The 17657-nt window shown below is 49.3% G+C and overlaps 6 protein-coding genes across 6 annotated transcripts; 4 read left to right on the top strand and 2 right to left on the bottom strand.

Annotated features, from left to right (window-relative positions):
- Positions 1–4977: 4977 nt before the first annotated feature.
- BU24DRAFT_404937 (uncharacterized protein) lies at positions 4978–5869 on the bottom strand (the record flags this gene model as incomplete). The annotated part of the gene is made up of 2 exons (XM_033525672.1): positions 4978–5522; positions 5629–5869. 2 exons carry the CDS (start codon positions 5867–5869, stop codon positions 4978–4980), a joined length of 786 nt encoding a protein of 261 aa, XP_033390350.1.
- A 269-nt stretch (positions 5870–6138) lies between these two features.
- On the top strand, positions 6139–7875 carry BU24DRAFT_470965 (uncharacterized protein; the record flags this gene model as incomplete). Its single annotated transcript, XM_033532674.1, has 3 exons — positions 6139–6280; positions 6337–6475; positions 6526–7875. The coding sequence occupies 3 exons, from the start codon at positions 6139–6141 to the stop codon at positions 7556–7558; spliced, it is 1314 nt and encodes a 437-aa protein (XP_033390349.1). The 3' UTR covers positions 7559–7875.
- A 346-nt stretch (positions 7876–8221) lies between these two features.
- Positions 8222–10181, top strand: BU24DRAFT_35410 (uncharacterized protein). Its single transcript, XM_033523806.1, has 6 exons — positions 8222–8369; positions 8429–8526; positions 8731–8864; positions 8931–9114; positions 9167–9479; positions 9538–10181. The coding sequence occupies exons 1-6, from the start codon at positions 8350–8352 to the stop codon at positions 9839–9841; spliced, it is 1053 nt and encodes a 350-aa protein (XP_033390348.1). The 5' UTR covers positions 8222–8349; the 3' UTR covers positions 9842–10181.
- Positions 10182–10446: 265 nt separating this feature from the next.
- BU24DRAFT_417652 (alpha/beta-hydrolase) lies at positions 10447–11905 on the top strand. The gene has a single exon (XM_033526775.1). It carries the CDS (start codon positions 10738–10740, stop codon positions 11689–11691), a length of 954 nt encoding a protein of 317 aa, XP_033390347.1. The 5' UTR covers positions 10447–10737; the 3' UTR covers positions 11692–11905.
- A 61-nt stretch (positions 11906–11966) lies between these two features.
- BU24DRAFT_417650 (DNA-directed polymeras-like protein kappa) lies at positions 11967–14294 on the bottom strand. The gene has a single exon (XM_033526774.1). It carries the CDS (start codon positions 14142–14144, stop codon positions 12042–12044), a length of 2103 nt encoding a protein of 700 aa, XP_033390346.1. The 5' UTR covers positions 14145–14294; the 3' UTR covers positions 11967–12041.
- Positions 14295–14705: 411 nt separating this feature from the next.
- BU24DRAFT_35405 (uncharacterized protein) lies at positions 14706–17044 on the top strand. The gene has a single exon (XM_033523803.1). It carries the CDS (start codon positions 14794–14796, stop codon positions 16855–16857), a length of 2064 nt encoding a protein of 687 aa, XP_033390345.1. The 5' UTR covers positions 14706–14793; the 3' UTR covers positions 16858–17044.
- The last annotated feature ends 613 nt before the right edge of the window (positions 17045–17657 follow it).

The raw sequence follows: 17657 nt of genomic DNA, 5'->3' as shown, positions 1-17657 counted from the left end.
AAGCTGCAGGATCGCAGGTTCGCATCGCATATACTGCCAATACTCTTGTGCACCTGCACGATGCTGCATACATTCGACCGTCGCGGCATGGTTCGTCTCGTCTTGAGCTCTGCTGACCCTACTTTCCCCTCTTCCAAGAGTCTGCTCGCCGTATTGCCCAGCATTCGCGAAAGTATACCATCTACATACGAGTAACCACAATAAAGGAAGAGAGAGGGTATGCGCACGCTTGAGTAATGGGTGTGGTGCAATACCTGCGCCATCGTGGATGGATGCATGATCTAGTACTCCGTACCTTAAGGACACAGCACAGCAACAGCTACGAGTACGGAATACAATCACAGCAATTGCCGCGCAAGATGCGAACGTATGCCTTGTGTTTCGAAAAGTTTATCTGACAGCCTCCATATTGTACCTCATTGTTCGCATACACTTTCGTATATGCATCTCGATCCAGGCCCTGGACCAGCCACCGATTCTCGATCTCGCACGCCCTCTCTTTCCTTTCCCCTCTTTCTCGATGGCGGCGAAGACGGCGATAACCATCACCACTACTGCATGTACTGTACGCTGTGTCACAGTCCAGTTCAGCCCAGTCCCCAACTTGGTGATTACGGTACACCATAGTTAACTGTTAAGTAATCAATCGATTCAAGCTCGTTGCTCTAAGAGCTGAACCGTCTGGTTCGCATGTACTAGCGTCAACATCAGCAGAAGCAGGCAAGGTAGCCGACCGACTTCTGCAGGTACGCGCAAGTGTGCGGTTCCACCATCATCCACTCCAGCCTGACCACTCTAGTGAGATGGAGAGAGAAATCGTTGGGCCATGACATCCGGCCCACCCACCAAGCTTTTTTGCTCGAACAGCGACGACAGCGAATGGCGAATGGCCGAATTAGCCCTGTTCTGTCCTGTCCTGTCTTGTCTGTTCTGTTCCTGTCCTGTCCTGTTCCTGTTCCTGTGTGGCTTGCGCTCGAACCCAAAACCAACCAAAGCTACAAGAATCGAACCACGAGGTGAACGCCACAATAGAGCCACCCCCGGCGAGTCCGGACGCCATGATGGATTGCTCGCAGCTGGCGAATCCTCCAAACTCGCCCCGGTCTCGGGGCTTTTTTTCTTTCTCCCCCTCTTCCCTTTCGATCATGTATTTTTATAACACCCACACTATCAGACTACAGTCCCGTACATACGTCTTGTACCTGGTGGGCTGAGACATGCGTTCTGCGGGATGACGACCAACTGGGGGGCCTCGATGAAAGGAAAGGTAACCGATCGAAACAGGATACGGCTTGTTTTCCCCTCTCCGACCAAGAAGACAAAGAAAGACCATGACGACAACGACCGTGGTGGTGATCAGGGTCCCTGACAAGCCCGCCACGCTCGGGATTCCATCATTTGACCATGTCACCGTCTCATCCATCTCATCGCGATTGCCGGCAGTCATTAAAGAGATGAAAGAAGATAGCTTGGTTCATCAACCATGATTGATTGATTGCTTTCTTTTTTGGGCGGAACATCAAGGCAGTGACACAAGATTCAATTGCCAACTTGCTGTACTTTGCATGACTCCGGCATATCCGAGGATGTATTGGACATTTGTGAGATTGCTTCAACCCCCGGTCGTTTTCCACGTGGAATCCTTCGTGGGCTGCGTACGTGCGTGCGTACGTGCGTGCGTATGGGTGTGGGTGTACTGTAACTGTGTCGATGGGTGTGGCAGTCAGCAGCCACAGCAACAAAGAAACAACATCCGATAAACAACGGAACAGACAAGGGGGGCCTTTTTGCTGCAACTCGTACTATACGGTGCATGCACACATCCCCAAGAATAGCCTATCCGCCCCCACCAACAACATACGCAGTCCACTACAACTCTGATTATCCCACATTCGAACCATCAATCTACTAAACAGTATACCTAGATACGGAGTACACTCCAAGGCTATACTTTCAGCTGGAAGCAAGCGGAGGAAGATAACAGCCGAATGTCAACATTGCCTACTTTGGTTGACTGACAAATATCCAGCACACGTACGTACATGTGTGCATACATGTAGATCAGTATCACTATCGAATGCAGGCACCCAGTCCGCTTAATCCCCCGGTTGCCTCTTGCCTGTTGCCTGGCGGTTGCTGTGACTGTTGCTATGCCTCCTCAGCCTTGTTGGATGGCGCCGTACCTCGCCATCATCAACAGACAAATCCGAATGGTGCCTGCCAATATTCTTGGAAGAAACGGCCTAAAGCGTACACCCTTTGCCTAGTTGACTTCAACAAGGTACGACGCGCCTCGCTTGTCTTGTCTATCTAGTCCTCCAGTGCATTCAATACAATACTACGTACATATCGCACCCATACCTTGCCGCAGGCACCCGTCCCATCCGATACATGATACATCACGAGGTGTCAAGACTCCCACCCCCTCCCCTCCTCATCTTCCTCCGCAACAACCGAACGCTTGGCCCAGGCGGAGCAGGATTTCCCAATGCAGCGCGTTGTACAAGTATTGCTGTAAGGCCAGGGTAGTTCGGTAACCGGGTACTCGCTAGAAGTTGCCCGAAAGGGGGAGAGGGTGAGATATATGTCATTGGCACAGCGGCCTGTCGTATCTGAAACGAGCGCAGTACATACATCGGATGGGGTGGTGTGATGTGATGTGAGGTGGTGGAGTGTTCGATCAGAGGCATTATACGATTCCCTCTTAGGGAAAGGCAGAGCAATGGTCCTTATCTGGGCGCTTGGAATCGCATTAGAGATGGATCGATAGAGGAGTACGAGAATGGATCCACAGATTTACAATACACATCATATTTCTAGTATAGCGTTGCGGGGTGGTGGAGTAGTCGTGTTGTTGTATGATGTACGGCTAATGCATTGACAGTCCTGTGATTCTGTGTAACTCAGTATACCATATTGTACGGAGTAATTGCGAACTTTCAATCGTCTCCAAAATGACCAGCACAAGACTTGAGCAGTATTGCGGTACTAGTATGGCTTATTTTCTATGATATTTATTCTTTGGTTTTGGGGAGCGACATGTTCTCTCTCTGCCATCGATAGGTACCTGAAAGGGGTCATATCGTTCCAGTCAGGGACTAGGTATATCATTTGAAAATAATAAAAGATTACAACGTACAACTAGCAGTTTCCTATATGATGTTCTTTCCTAGTACGAGATATAGTAGTGCTTTAATATATAATTCATAAATTCTACCTATCAAGTTGTTCCTTGTGGACGTAATTCTTTGCGTTGTGTAAAATTGATACTGTTAGTTTTAATATATTTAAACAGGCACAATATACTTTGATCATGTCCACGAATGGAAATCAAAGTGGATGTAAAGAATTTATTAAGAGGAAAAAAAAGAATCAAATAATAACATTGCACAGCTCTTCGGATTTCCCACAATGCCTGTAGCAGCCAAGCTTCTGTCTTGCTGCTCTGGAGGCAGAAGATGGCGACACTGTACAAGCATTTGGAGTTTGACTGGGCCCATTATCTCTTGAAGTTCCATAAGCTATATACTAGTCATGAGTGAGAACTTGTCTATACCAAAAATCTTAAGGTATACTTACAATAGCTTGCCTGGGGTGGGAAATGTTAGCAAGATTATGCGGAGCTTCTATAGGGACTTGCCACGGAGCTCGAGTATAAGTTGCCAGATGATGTTTTAATTTGGCACCTCCAATGGATTTAAATGGAGTAGAAATGAAGAACAATTGTCTTTGTGGATCTGCTCTCCCGGTCTGGTTCGATTCGTTCTGGTGACGAACCCTCTTTCTGCTGTTTCTTCGCTGAGGCCTGACGAAATCAGCTACTCCTTTGTCTTGCCTTGCACTGTTGGCTTTAACTTTGGCTCGCTCGAGCAATTTAAATAGAGTTTGCGCAGATATGTGGATGGCATCGCAAAGATCAGGAACCTTCGTAGCGAGAGCTTGAATCCGAAGTCCTCTAGTCGCAGCTATAAGCTCACGTGAGAATTAAGAACAAGTTTCCCTTCGTTATTGCGGGGGTCTGGACATATCAGATAAGTCATGGCTTGTCAGTGTCCGCAATCAACATACCTCATCCGTGGTGGTCTATAGGATTACCAAATGTGGATGTAGTGTTGGCGCATGATCATGACTCTGTCGGTGGGTGACTATAAGCCATCGAGAACACCGAGAAGGGTTGGTACAAACATCCTTCCGGAGAACTACTTGAGAGCATGGCATAGCAGGATTTCAAAGCAGCTGATTCATTGTCGATCATCCAGCACGTCATCATTTTAACTACCATCGGGCAGATACGTAGTTTCCTTGTATACCATGGCATTTACAAGATGAGTTATGAATTCATTTTAGATTGATTACAATCTTCAGCGTGCCGAGGTGCCCCAGGCCGTGTTCTACATAAGGTATCGCGACATTGAACAATTCCGCTACACTATGGACCCATTGTTGTTAAGAACATTCTGGTACGTAACGATATTGTTCGTGTCCCAGGTGTTTATCGAACCAGCATGAGCACATCTGCGACCGTGCTATCTAACGCTACTAGGGCATCGGAAACAGTCTCTAAACCCATGTATGTGCCCACTCGAACCGCATGTTGTGGGGTGATTCACCGGATCGTTGGCCCCGCAGAGGTGTGTCTTGCATGAGGCAACCTGAATTTCTAAACACAGACATATCTGTGGGGTGGCGTACAGTGTGTAGCATCGACAGTCGAAAACTGTGTGCTATTGGAACACAAAGTGCGGTCCAATAAATCAGAACCCAGACCCATGACATTACGAATCATGTATTTCTCAACATGATATTGCAGGCATTGTCCCTTTCAATGACAGCGAATCGTCCGAGTTTATATGAATGTGCGGTGTGCGACACCCAAGACCATACAAGTTGGTGTTCGAGAATTTGAGTTATCATGTCTCATGATAGGACGATTGTGAGCTTGCTCATTATTCAAACTCTGCTTCATCCCCAACCAGGCTATGCGTTGTCGTCGTCATCAACCTGCTCGGCCGCAGCTTGCGTGGACACCCAATTCTCCATCATCTGTTGGTTTGATGCCGGGGGAACTGTCCCTGCTGTATTCCTTGGACCTTTGCGCTTTACCACTAAACATAAGATACGGCCATAGATGCTGAATCCATCGTAGGATGTTTTCATGCCCAGCTTCTTCTTATCGTCGAGCACTGGCTCGGATGTATCGGAATTGTACGCGTCGTCAGCTTCGTCAGGTACATCGGAAGGAATCTCCCTTCCTCTGCGCGTCCTTGAGCCCGGATTAGAAGTGTTGGCTTCGGGAATATCATCCAAGTTGATTACGCTGTCATCTTCTTCCTCCCTAACGATGACAGGATCCGTGCTATCATTGATGACAACAGGCTGGTCGCTCGTTCCTGGCTTGAGCCACCCTGTAAGCTTTCCTGAATTGCTTTGAATACGGGGTCTATCCTTGAACATTTTCTGCTTGGTCAACACGGAGTGTCGTGAGGATAGGTCAGTCAGAAATATTGAAACTTCGAAATCATCTATGGCATGTTGTCAGCAGTGTATTGTAAGGGCGGCGGGAAATGTTTCTATGCCAATCATACCCCAAGTTGCTTCATCCCGTGCAACTACATGCAACAGACTTACCTTCGATTACAACATCCTTGACGCCCTTTTTCTTGGTCTTTGAGCCCTTTCCTCTGACTCTTTCGTTCTCCTCTCGCAACTTGGGTAACACATAAGGACGAATGGCTTCTATGATGCGTGGAAGAGCTGGATTGTCGCGCTTTAAAAGCCAGCTCTCTGCGTCAGATGGTCGATCCAGGTATATTCGCACCTCGAGGACGGAATGTTTCGTAATGCGCAAGTACCTTCTTAGTGGCGCCATGGCCCAATAATCACTGCTTTCCCCAATGGTTTGATATTTTAATGACGGATTGGAAGTCTATAGTTGCTTTCGATGTTGATGTCAGACGTAAAGAGCCATTTGCGAATGGAGAGCGTGATCATGTGATCGCGAACTGTGCATTAAACTTTCTCGGATTAGCGCTGGAATTCAGTGGTTATGTCTGATCTTCAAGTATCATGAAATACAACTTATTATAATTACTACACAAGTGCGCCCCTTGAGCACAGCGAAACTACCTCCGATCGAACATGGCCCTAGAGCTACATGTCTGGGGCCCTGCATTTGGGTTACCATCAATTGACGCCGAGTGTATTGCTGCCGTTGGCTACCTCAATTCCACTGTTCCACGAGAAGATTGGAGACTTGTCGCCAACCATGACACTGCTCTCAGTCCCAAAGGTACCCGAGACATTACTATCCTCAATTACACATTCTCACTTGCTTAGGGAAATTTCCTCTCCTCATGGATGGCTCTTCCAGAACGGCTGGCTTCGCAAGCATTGTCTTATACCTGCGAAAAAGAACGCTGGGAAGCTATGATCTTGACATTGATCTAAATCAGAAGCAACATAATAATAAACTTGCGTAGGTATCGCCTCGTATGATGCACTGCTCAGTACTTACACAGTTTCTAGTTTCGCTTCGTTCCTCGAATCTACTGCCACCCCCCTCATCGATCTATCCCTCTACGTCTCAGCGGAGAATTACAGCGCAATCACCACATCCTCGTATACCGCGATTCTCCCATGGTATCTGAATTACACTATTCCTCCGACGCGACGCGACCAAGCAAGGATACGTACTGGGCATTTAGGCCTCAGCAGCCTTGACGTACAATTGCCTGATAACAAAGATGATAGCATTGGGTTGGGCAATGATTTCGAATCACGAAAGCGAGCCGCAGGAATACCAGGAGAGGGTCGCACGACACAAAACAGCATACTCAATATGGGCCGTGCAAAGGGCATTGGGGGCTTACTGAGTTCTCCTATATATGCCGCCCGTTTCAAACTCGACGCACTGTCGAATGAGCTCCTAGAGCCATTGTCGGAGCTATTAGGCAACAAGGAATATCTCCTTGGAAACGGAAAGCCTTCCAGTCTTGATTGCCTCACCTTTGGCTACCTTGCTCTGATGCTGTATCCTTCGGTCCCTCAAGCTTGGCTGAAAGAGGCAGTCGTCACTAGATTCCCACGCATTCATGATTATGTCACTCGCCTCAGGGAGCGGCTGATAGGCAATGAAGAAGTAAAGGTTTCCGACGCATGGCCAACAACGAATCTTCCTCAACAGCGACAGCAACCCAGTCTGCCATGGAAAATCCAGGCGCAGTCTGGGCTTGTCTACACAACTAGATCTATCACACGTGAGATCTTGAATAATTTCCCAGTTCTCTCTACAATATTCAGACCTGGGACAATAATTCAGGATAGATCAATGGTAGTAAGGGGCTCTTCTTCGTCTCTTCCTTCGGCCCTTATGGTAAATATATTGATGGGCTTCTCTGCTGCAGCCATAACCGCATTCTTTGGCTTTGCTGCTCATCACAAACGTTCCCCTAGAGAAGGAGACTGGTTGATTCTTTGGGCAGCACAGCGCCCAAGTACAGGTCTAGGGGAAGCCGGGAGCTTCCTCAGTGTGTTCGCCAACGAATTACCAATAAGATAGACGGATCATCATGTGTTGGAAAACAAAAACACTTTACCTACTGGCGCCAATGATACCCATTGTTTCAATGAAGCATTACTTACCACAGCCTATGATCCGAATCATTGATAGCGGTTGTTAGGGACTGCGCATCGAGACGTCTAGGACCGCTTTAGAATCGTTGTGAGGCTGTATCCTGGCTAGGGTCCATATCTTTCTCTGCCCTGCATCCTTCCACGGAGATCTCGGGTATCAATGGATCACACGTGATGATGAATGTTCGATGGGTCTTTGAGAATGTGGACGGGAACGTCAAAGCTGGCAAACCAGGACAGACCGGGGTCAAAGCCGTGCCCCAGACTCTAGACTAGGCCTTGCTTTCTCCTCACTCAATCGAGGCCAGGGTGCTGTCGTAAAGGGAGCACGAAACCTGAATGTAGCCCGCCAGTATTGAATTGGGAAGAAGCTCGGATGAAGAAGGTTAGACACAATGGAACTACGAGAATAAGTAGTTAATGAAAATTGTGATCGACCAAAAGTCATGAAGTATGCAATAATGAGCATAAAGTTGCAGTAGCTTGAGATCAGAGATATCGATTTGCGGTGTTCGGTGGAGTCGACGATCGCCCGGGTAAGCTTGGCACCCTGAAGCTACGTCATTGTCGTCCTTCTGTCTTCCCCCTACGCAAACAAAACGTCGATCTTCCCTCTCCACTCCGCCTCGCACACATACACATATACACACTACAACCACGCACTCTGCAGCTCAAGCCTCCCTTCACCGTAATATCTCGCCATTCAACGCTGCCAAAATGCATCGCACATACTCTATGTGAGCCACGAGCCAGTCTCTCGAGTTGTTGATATTGATTCCTAACCGTCATGATGTAGGAGACAATCGCGCGCCCCTACGGCGTCGCAAATTCAGAATCCACCCCCTCCGTCGTCGTCGACGAAGACTGGACGCTTCTTCGGCAAGGGAAATTTCGGTCAGTTCATTTTTCAGTCTTGTCCACACCAAGTTTGAAGGCGAAAGGACGACTGTTTGCCTAATCAGTCCCCCGCATTTGGGAATGGCAATCCGCGGAGATCCCGGATATCTGGATCAACCCAATATTTACATTCGAAATTACTATGGGCCGCTTTATCCTCCAATTTACAGTGTCACAAGCTGACAGGAGTACCACAACTAGGTCACACATTCCGCCGCAATGCCGCAGGTGCCTTTGGCCCCGACCTTGCCAAGAAGCTCTCGCAGTTGGTCAAGATGGAGAAGAATGTCATGCGCAGTATGGAACTAGTTAGCAGAGAACGAATGGAGGTTGCTGTAAGTATTGTGTTCCTCTATAACCAAAATCTATCCCATTGTCGCTCCGATTCTGATGGCTTCTAGCAACAATTGTCCATTTGGGGCGAAGCATGCGACGATGACGTATCCGATGTCACCGACAAGCTCGGTGTCTTGATTTACGAGATTGGTGAGCTAGAGGATCAGTTTGTGGATCGTTACGACCAGTATCGTGTCACGATCAAGAGTATTCGCAACATTGAAGCCTCTGTTCAGCCTAGCCGTGATCGTAAGTGTATCAACTTCGTACGAATGTACAGCAGACACTCATTGTGGGACAGGCAAGCAGAAGATCACCGATCAAATTGCGCAATTGAAGTACAAGGAGCCCAACTCCCCAAAGATTGTGGTCCTCGAGCAAGAACTTGTGCGTGCCGAGGCCGAGTCGCTTGTTGCCGAAGCCCAGCTATCCAACATCACCCGAGAGAAGCTCAAGGCCGCATTCACTTATCAATTCGACGCTCTGCGTGAGCATTGCGAGAAATTGGCTATCATTGCGGGCTTTGGCAAGCATCTCCTGGAGCTGATTGACGACACCCCAGTTACTCCTGGTGAGACCAGAAATGCATATGATGGTTACGAAGCCAGCAAAGCGTACGTACCGTTCTACCCGAAGATTTAACCATCAGCATGACTAACCCTTTTTACCTAGTATCATTCAAGACTGCGAGGACGCTCTTACAAACTGGGTGCAGCAGAACGCTGCTGTCTCATCCAAGCTTTCTACTCGTTCTCGCACACTCTCTCAGCGTCGCCGCAATGCCGCTCGTCGCCAGGGAGAAGGTGTTGATCTCTCGCACCAGGACGCGCCTCTGGATAGCAGAGAATCAGGCCTCTGGATTCCGGCTTCCGAGCACCAAGGCAATGGTTACGAGGACGAGGAAGATGTAGATGCGCCATCTACCATTGGTACCGAGACCCGTGGCCGAGAGGACGAGAGACAAATCGCTGCTTAGTTGAAGCCTTTCTCGACCTTGTAATGTCTGCAGTCCCATTGCGCTAGGACTATGTCAGCGTCAGTAATGATGTATACCCCTGGCGCGAATCTAGGCGAATAGGGCACAACTTTGGCTAGGTGTTGGGGGCTTGTGCGGTATAAATTCTCACTTTGGCTAGCCTGTATTACTGTTCAGTGTTGGTTTTGATGTGCACACGTTTGATGTTTATTTCACGACTCTGTCGCCTAATGAGCGAATGCGGCTCGGGGAGAGATTCTCAAAAGGAGAGCTAATACATATAATTGAATGTTTTGACCTGCAGGCAATATGGCTACTTCCGAATGACTGAGTTTGTTTTCCTATATTTTTCGATTGACTTGAACCCTGTTTCTCAATCTTCTGATCAATACTAACTCTAAACAGGGTTGAACTCAAGACATTGATATCAATACTACGGTACTCTAATTATTGCATGATTCTAGAGTCGCCATGGAATCAGATCTATGATGTGAGTCATAGCTGTGAACGTCCATTCCCCCAAAGGATGGAATTGACGTCAGCCCAATGTGCTCAAAAGCGATCGTGGCTCGTAAGATTTCCTGTTCAACATGCAATGGAATGTTGTGACTACTACTGTAAGCACTAACGATACCCATGACCTCTTTCTCCAGCTCATATGGCAATCATGGGAAGACCCACAAATTACTCGTGGGCGTGACTGCAAGGCTGAGCAAAATCCGAAGGAAGAAGTCGGAGGCCTGAGAGGTCCGACTACCGTTGCGAGGACGCAACGGCTCTGCCTCCACGATTATTCTTCTACCATAGTCTCTACATAATATTTGGTGGACATTCCCATTGCGTTACTTATCCAGGATTCCGCTAACATCCCAAACGACCGAACATAGTAGCAGCCAATGTCATCGTCATATGGCCCCGACGATTGTCGGTATCCCCTCGACACCACAACCTCATCTACATTGACCTTACCCGATGGGCGGAAACTTGCATACGCAGAATACGGCTCACCGGCCGGAGCGGCTATCATCTACCACCACGGATTTCCGGGATCCCGCATAGAAGCTTCGTCCCTACACCATGCGGCCTCAAAAGTAGGCGCCCGCATCATCGCCATCGACCGTCCCAGCTTCGGCTGGAGCTCACCACACCCGGACCGTACACTTCTCAGCCATGCAAAGGATACGGGAGTCCTCGCCGACCATCTCAAGCTCACACGATACGGAGTCCTGGGAGTCTCGGGCGGCGGTCCATATGCACTCGCATGTGCGCGAGCGCTTCCCGCAGACAACCTACGCGCAGTTGGCGTGGTATGCGGTCTCGGACCACCTGATATGGGCTACAGGGGAATGAAATTCATGAACTATCTGGGGTGGACGTTCGGGCAACGTATGTTCCCCGGCCTGTGCCGTTGGTGGTTCAGCCGCGAACCGGGAGCGCGACTCGATTTGCCCGAGACCGAGAGGATGGAGCTGATGCGGCAGGGCTTCGAGAAGAGCAAGGCGAGCATGCATCCGAAGGACGCTGCTTTCTTCGGCGATCTCGATCAGAGGTGGGTGATGTTGCGGACTGCCGCCGAGGCTTTCAGCCAGGGTATGGGTGGCTTCTCCCAGGACTTCAGGCTACTGAATAGTGATTTTGGGTTTCGGATCGAGGAGATCAGGAAGGATTTGAAGGTGCAGATATGGCATGGGACGCTGGATGAGAATGTCCCGACGCACCATGGGGAAATGGTCGCAAAGAGGATTGGGGACAATGCCACGTTGAAGATTACGGATGATACGCATGCGAGTATCTTTCGAGAACGAAAAGAAGAGTATCTAGGAAAATTGGTGAAAGCGATCCAAAGCTGATGGGTTGCCGGTAGGTCGATGTTCTGGAGTTCAGGTTAGGCTACACTCCTCTCAATGTCTTGATACCCTTGATGTATAATTATTTACTGTAAAGAACACTGCATTCGTAGCCCAATTGGCTATTGACAAACTCCATTGCTTGTCTACTCAATCACTTAGCATGCACAGATTACAATGCTGGCATTCTTGACCGATCTAGAGTAATGCTTGTAACACCATACGTGAATACTTCACGATCTCACGTGTCAAAGAAGATCATATCAAGTTTTATTACTGAATTTATTGGTTCATTATCCGAACAGGTTTATACCTAGTTGCAACGACATGGTTTGGTATCATAATAACACTATTTACTGTGGACCTTGTGCGAAGAAGAAGGCGCGTCGTTTCTCGCGATCCTTGTCCAAGCCCGATGCTTCATTTTTCGACCGACCCCTTTTGCCTTTCTTGGAACTAGGCACCGGTTTTACGGATGATGAAGATGCTTGGGGTTTCTGAGGTGAGACAAGAGAAGGTGTCGTTTCTTTGACGGCTTCTTTGATGGTTTGTCGAGAGAGGCAGTAATCGATATGGGAGTTGAATGTTGTATCATCTGGAGATTGGGGGAGCGAGCATATGGGGCATATCCAATGCTCTTCTTGCGGCTCTTCGATTGGGGTCTCGGCTTGATCGCTGCGTGTAGACTCCTTGGACTCCAGTGCAGGTGGCCTTCTGGAAGGTGCCGCTGTGATTGCATCCTGCTCTTGACTCAACTTCTCCAGCTCGTTCATCTCATCATCCCTCTCTTGACGCGCAGCCTCTTCAAATTCGGCTTCTGGCCAAACCTCCCATTCGCCATCGTCACTGTTCTTTGCGGGTATTGCTGGTTTGCTCACTGACGTGACCCTATGTCGACCGAAGAAGTCGATGCCAGGCTTCTTCGTACTGATAATATGGGTCACTCGCAGACCCATGAGTCGCAGCTTCATGTTGGGAATTTCCTTCATGAGTTTTTCCAGCATGGGCAGACTATACTTGTACAGATCCTCCGCTAGATGGATGGCAAAGGGTGGACTCATTTGTCGTGTGTACACTTCATATGTATGAAGTTTGATCTTAATGCAAAGTGTTCGGCCTTTGTATTCGGTGCGCTTCAGGTCACCCTCTAATTCTCCTGCGATGTACCGGAGTTTCTCTCGGAGTTCATCCGGTGAGCCGATGTCACGAAAGGTGGTTTCAGTGCCTACGCTCTTCCGCTCGTAGTCCTCAGCAGGTTGTATCTTGGTCCGGCCAAGGCCAAGGTAACATTGCATCAGGAATTGGAATGCCTTCTGCCCGAAAAGCTGCGAGAGAAACGCGCGATGGGCGTATATATCGCCACAAGTCTTGATTCCAATAGCGTCTAGTTCTCGTTCGAAAACCCTCCCTACTCCGTTGACTTTTCTTGTTGGCAAGGTTTTCATGAAGTCAAGAATCGTCTGTCGGTCGCTGGCAACCCGGAACTGACCATTGGGCTTATTGCGATTACTACAAATTTTGGCGATCTTCGCGTTTGCCGCTATACCTGCGGACACGGTGATTTTAGTTCTTCGATGAACGTCTTCTCGCAACTGGCTCACAGCTTCCTCAGGGTCCAAGTGATGCTCGGCACAATACTGGGTGAGATTCAGGTATGCCTCATCGCAACTAGCACTTTCAAAACGTGGATCATATTCGGCCAGAACAGTGCGTACCTCTTCGGCTTTGGCAGTATATTTGACGAAGTTGAGGGGCAGACAAATGAGCTGTGGGCAGAGCTTCATGGCTACAAATCCTGCCATACCTGACCGACAGCCGAACTTCCGGGCGTGGTAATTACATGTTGTGAGAACGCCCTTCCCAACAGCCATAGGAACATCACGCAAATGTGGATTATCTAGCTCTTCAACTGCAGCATAGAATGCGTCGCAATCTATGTGCACGACGATCTGACTGAGGTCTCTTCCTAGCTCCAGCTCCGCAATGTAGTCGTCTGCCCTGCGCAGTTCATGGCTCAAATCGAGCTTCTCCAACTGGCGCTTTCTTGCGAGGATTCGATCGATCTTCCCGGACAGGTTTTTATCCTTCACCTCTTCATTGTTGAAGTACTTGCTGCCCTTGGATGCATTGTAGATAATTTCTGAGACCTTTGACTGATCTACCGAGTCTTGCCCCGCTTTCGTCAGAGAGGGACCAAGGAGGTGATACTTTAAGGACTCGTGCTCGTTCGAAGGCGTTCTCGATGGCACCGGCCGGTTGGAAGGAACTTGAGACGCATCTCGCGAATCTTTCTCGACGTGATCTGGATCGAATGTATTGGTTCGGGTATGTACGATCTCGGAAGCGGAAGAATCGGTGTCGGGACGTGAATGTCTTGGATTCTCGGCTTGAGGGTTTGTAGTTGTTATCGTCGATGAATCTATTGACAGCTCTGAGCTCGCGGGTGTAGTATTCATGGCGGGTTGAGGAGAGGATTGAGCATGGCGGGCTGGTAAGATTATATCATGGAGTCGAAATAGTTACAGTTTGTAGGCAACAGATTGTTCTTCTGCTGACTACTCCGTACAGTAGAACGCGTAAATTATCCGAGTGAGGCCATGGATGACGCGTCGGAGAGAGATGGGGGAAAAGACGGGAGATGGGAGATTGAGGCTACTGCGCTTATCCCATCGGGGGCAAGTGTCACTTGGCCAGGATCATATCGCGCCCAGTCACCCAGTCCCCGTCTATCAAGTCCGCCAGATCTGGCTCCCTCTCATCCATCACACCACGGCCACCCGTAAACATTACAGGAAATTGGCAAACAGGCCTTTTGCACACCCCTCTCTATTTTCAGAACAGTCATTTGGCCATGCGAGGGCCTCCTCACACATCTCTCAATCGCCTCAAACTCCGACAACGCAACTACCTCACCGCTCTGTTCGCTTAGTTTGTTTTGAAACTCCCCCTCTGTTTTGGACGGCAACAACGATACATTCTGTGCTCTCCCCTCCCGACTACGAGCACACACACACCGAATCTCCCACCGCAAATACGATCATGCCCACTACCCGGACCTGTTCGAACAGTATTGCCACATAACCTCCGCCAGATGAAGACTGGACCATGCCAATCGACCGCACAAACACCAACAATGGACGGCCTTTAAAGCCCTCGCTGGCAACCACCCGTACCTCAAAAACTCCAATTACTCCTCGACTCGCAGCCAACATCGCTTCCGCTACAACTACGCAGTCTACTCGTTCCGTACGTAGTACCGCATCCACTACACCCCGGGCGGCTACGGCATCGCAAGAGGAGGTCTCAACGCCAGTCAAGTCATTCTTGAGCAGCAATGTCACTCCTCGGTCTTCCTCGAGAAAGTCTCGCGTCGGCGTGAGCAGCACCAACTCCACACCGAGCAGTACGCCCTCCGTTACACCGAGCAGTTCCCGACCATCATCTCATATCGACCTGCCGTTGAGAGATCCTGGCCAAGGTTATAATGGGCTTGGGACTAATGGACAGACGGGTGCCCAGAGCTCTAATCGGCCAAGGAGCACGCTCGGAGGGAATCAATATATCACGACCCCGACACCAAGACCCCCGATAGCGAACGTATATAACCACACAACCACGGATCACGCCCTAGGACGAGACAACGGACCACGATTCTTCCATGCCAGTGATGTCCGAGCTCATGAGCCTGCCCCACAGCCCAAGAAGGCACCCGTTTTCTTTTATGCGAATGGTCAGCAAGACGGTAGTCCTAAGAGCCCATCTTCTCCATTGTCCTCGGTAGATAGAGCCTCTTCCTCCAGCAAATTCTTCCATGCCGACTCGGTATCAGAAGGAAGGGGCAACTCGCCAGTTCTCTCTCCACCACTGGGTCCGACTTCACCAGAGCCATGGATGAATACCAATCCTTTAAACCAGCCGCAACCAGTCCGCCCACTGTCCCCTTCTAAGGAGAACATCCATCTTTCTTACCGGAAAGGCGCTTCACAAGTCATTCGCCCTGCTCTAAACAGAGGTCCATCCGCATTATCCATCTTGTCAGGTCAATCGCACACCTCTGAAGCTGTAGACGACCGATCTAGAAGACGCTCGAGTGTAGCATCGTCTATAATTAGACAGGGACATGGCAAAAGCGCCAGTCTATCTTCTATAGATATCACACCCGTAAAAAGCTCTTTGCCAATAGACTCTCACGGCATATCTAGTCCACTTTACAATGAGAAAAGAGTGAGCAGCAGTGGCTCCCTGGCTGAGAGCATAGCCTCAGCACCTCCTCCGGGAATGGAAGCATTGTCTACCAATGCATCGCCAGGACCTATGAGCCCAACGAAGACACCCGAGGGAAAGAGTGAGCTGGAACGATTGAATGAGTTAGCGGCCAATGCCCGGCGCGAGAGAAAAGTTCTCGACCTCGAGATCAGCAATTCCTCCCTACTTGCTATCAATCGCCAGCTTGAAAAGGAAGTGCGGAAGCAGAAAGCTGAACTGCGGCGGTTCCGCCGAATGAGTCGTGCAGGACGATTCCCAGCAGATTCTTCAATGCCTAATCCGGACTCATTCTCAGCCATTGCAGGCGCCGAGCACGGCGATTTATCTGACATGTCAGAAGAGGAAGAGAAAGAGCCTGTGGAGGAGGAGCCAGATTCCAGCAGCGACTCTTCCATAGATGAGACGACTATGAGCTCTTCTGCTCTCGCAGAACGCGACGCCGACCATCGCCTCAAGGACGAAAAACGCATCCAGCTCGATCTTTCTAAGCACAGGGACCTACTCGTTGACAGCCAAAAGATGAACCAAAGCCTGAAGCGATGCCTCAATTGGACCGAAGAGCTCATAAAAGATGCGCAAAAGGCTTTGGCTTACCAGGTTCGCCCCAGTGACGTTAAATTAGGTGGCCGTGTCCTCGATGATGAAGAGGCACCAGAGGCGGGACGTGATGATTCCAGGGCACTTTTGAGCCCGTGGACACCGACTTACCAAACCACCGATCCACTTGATCGCGTGTCCCTCACACCCTCGGAGCGAACAGACCGTGACAGCGGCATAGACGTGGATGGTCTGAAGCCTATGGGTCCGGACCTCCACAGCGACATTTCACCACTTGCATCACCACTTGGTGAATCCACCCGACAACTTTTTCAACTCGCGGCAGGTCTCGATGAGACCTACTAATTTAAACTACCATTCAAGAAATTTCCCATTTCCTATGTTCTCGATCGAATTACTCTGCAAAATCCCGGCGTTCCTCCATCTACTCCAGGTTTTACTCTCGTTTACCTTTGCTTTTCCGGTTTTGGCATAATCGACCACGGCGCATCCGGACCTTCACGTTGAGTGCGATCTCAACGCCCCCACGAATATTTCCTTTGTCACGGCATATGAGCATTAATGTTACGGCGGTAATCAAACCATCATAAGGCGGGATAATTGTCTGTTCCATCTTCGGGAGGGAAAAAAACCTTTCTCATTGCATTACCACCCCATCCCGTTTTGGTTTTTTGGTCTGCTATGTACTTGTACGCGCGTAGCGTTGCGTTGCGTTGCGTTCACTCGCGTTGCGTTTTTGCTAAGATACCCCTCCCCTTTCTTCGAGCACGGCATCCGGTTCGTTCAGTACAGAAGGACCGATGTTGGCTCATACACACATACATTATACCCCAAACATAAATACACATACATAGCGAGCATAGCGTACACTCTCGAGAGATGACCCGGGAGCACAGACCAAAGAATATAAGAATTAATCCATCAATCATGTATTCGTCCCAGAAACAAACATGTTGCTCTTCTGTTCGATCTGTGTAAAACAGGAAGTGGCCTCCCGATGGGGAGAACGTACCTGGCCAACTGTCATTTCATGGGCTAATCTGTTGAGAGAAAAGTCAACTGCATATACATAAATGCACGTGTCTTATATATACTAACAGCTGAAAGAATGCCGGGGGGAGGGGGGCAATATGGTATCCACACTC

The sequence above is a fragment of the Aaosphaeria arxii genome (assembly GCF_010015735.1).
Source record: "Aaosphaeria arxii CBS 175.79 unplaced genomic scaffold BU24scaffold_1, whole genome shotgun sequence".
Lineage (NCBI taxonomy): Eukaryota > Fungi > Ascomycota > Dothideomycetes > Pleosporales > Aaosphaeria > Aaosphaeria arxii.
Note: the sequence above shows the minus strand (reverse complement) of the source record. Positions and strands in the feature narration are given on the sequence as shown.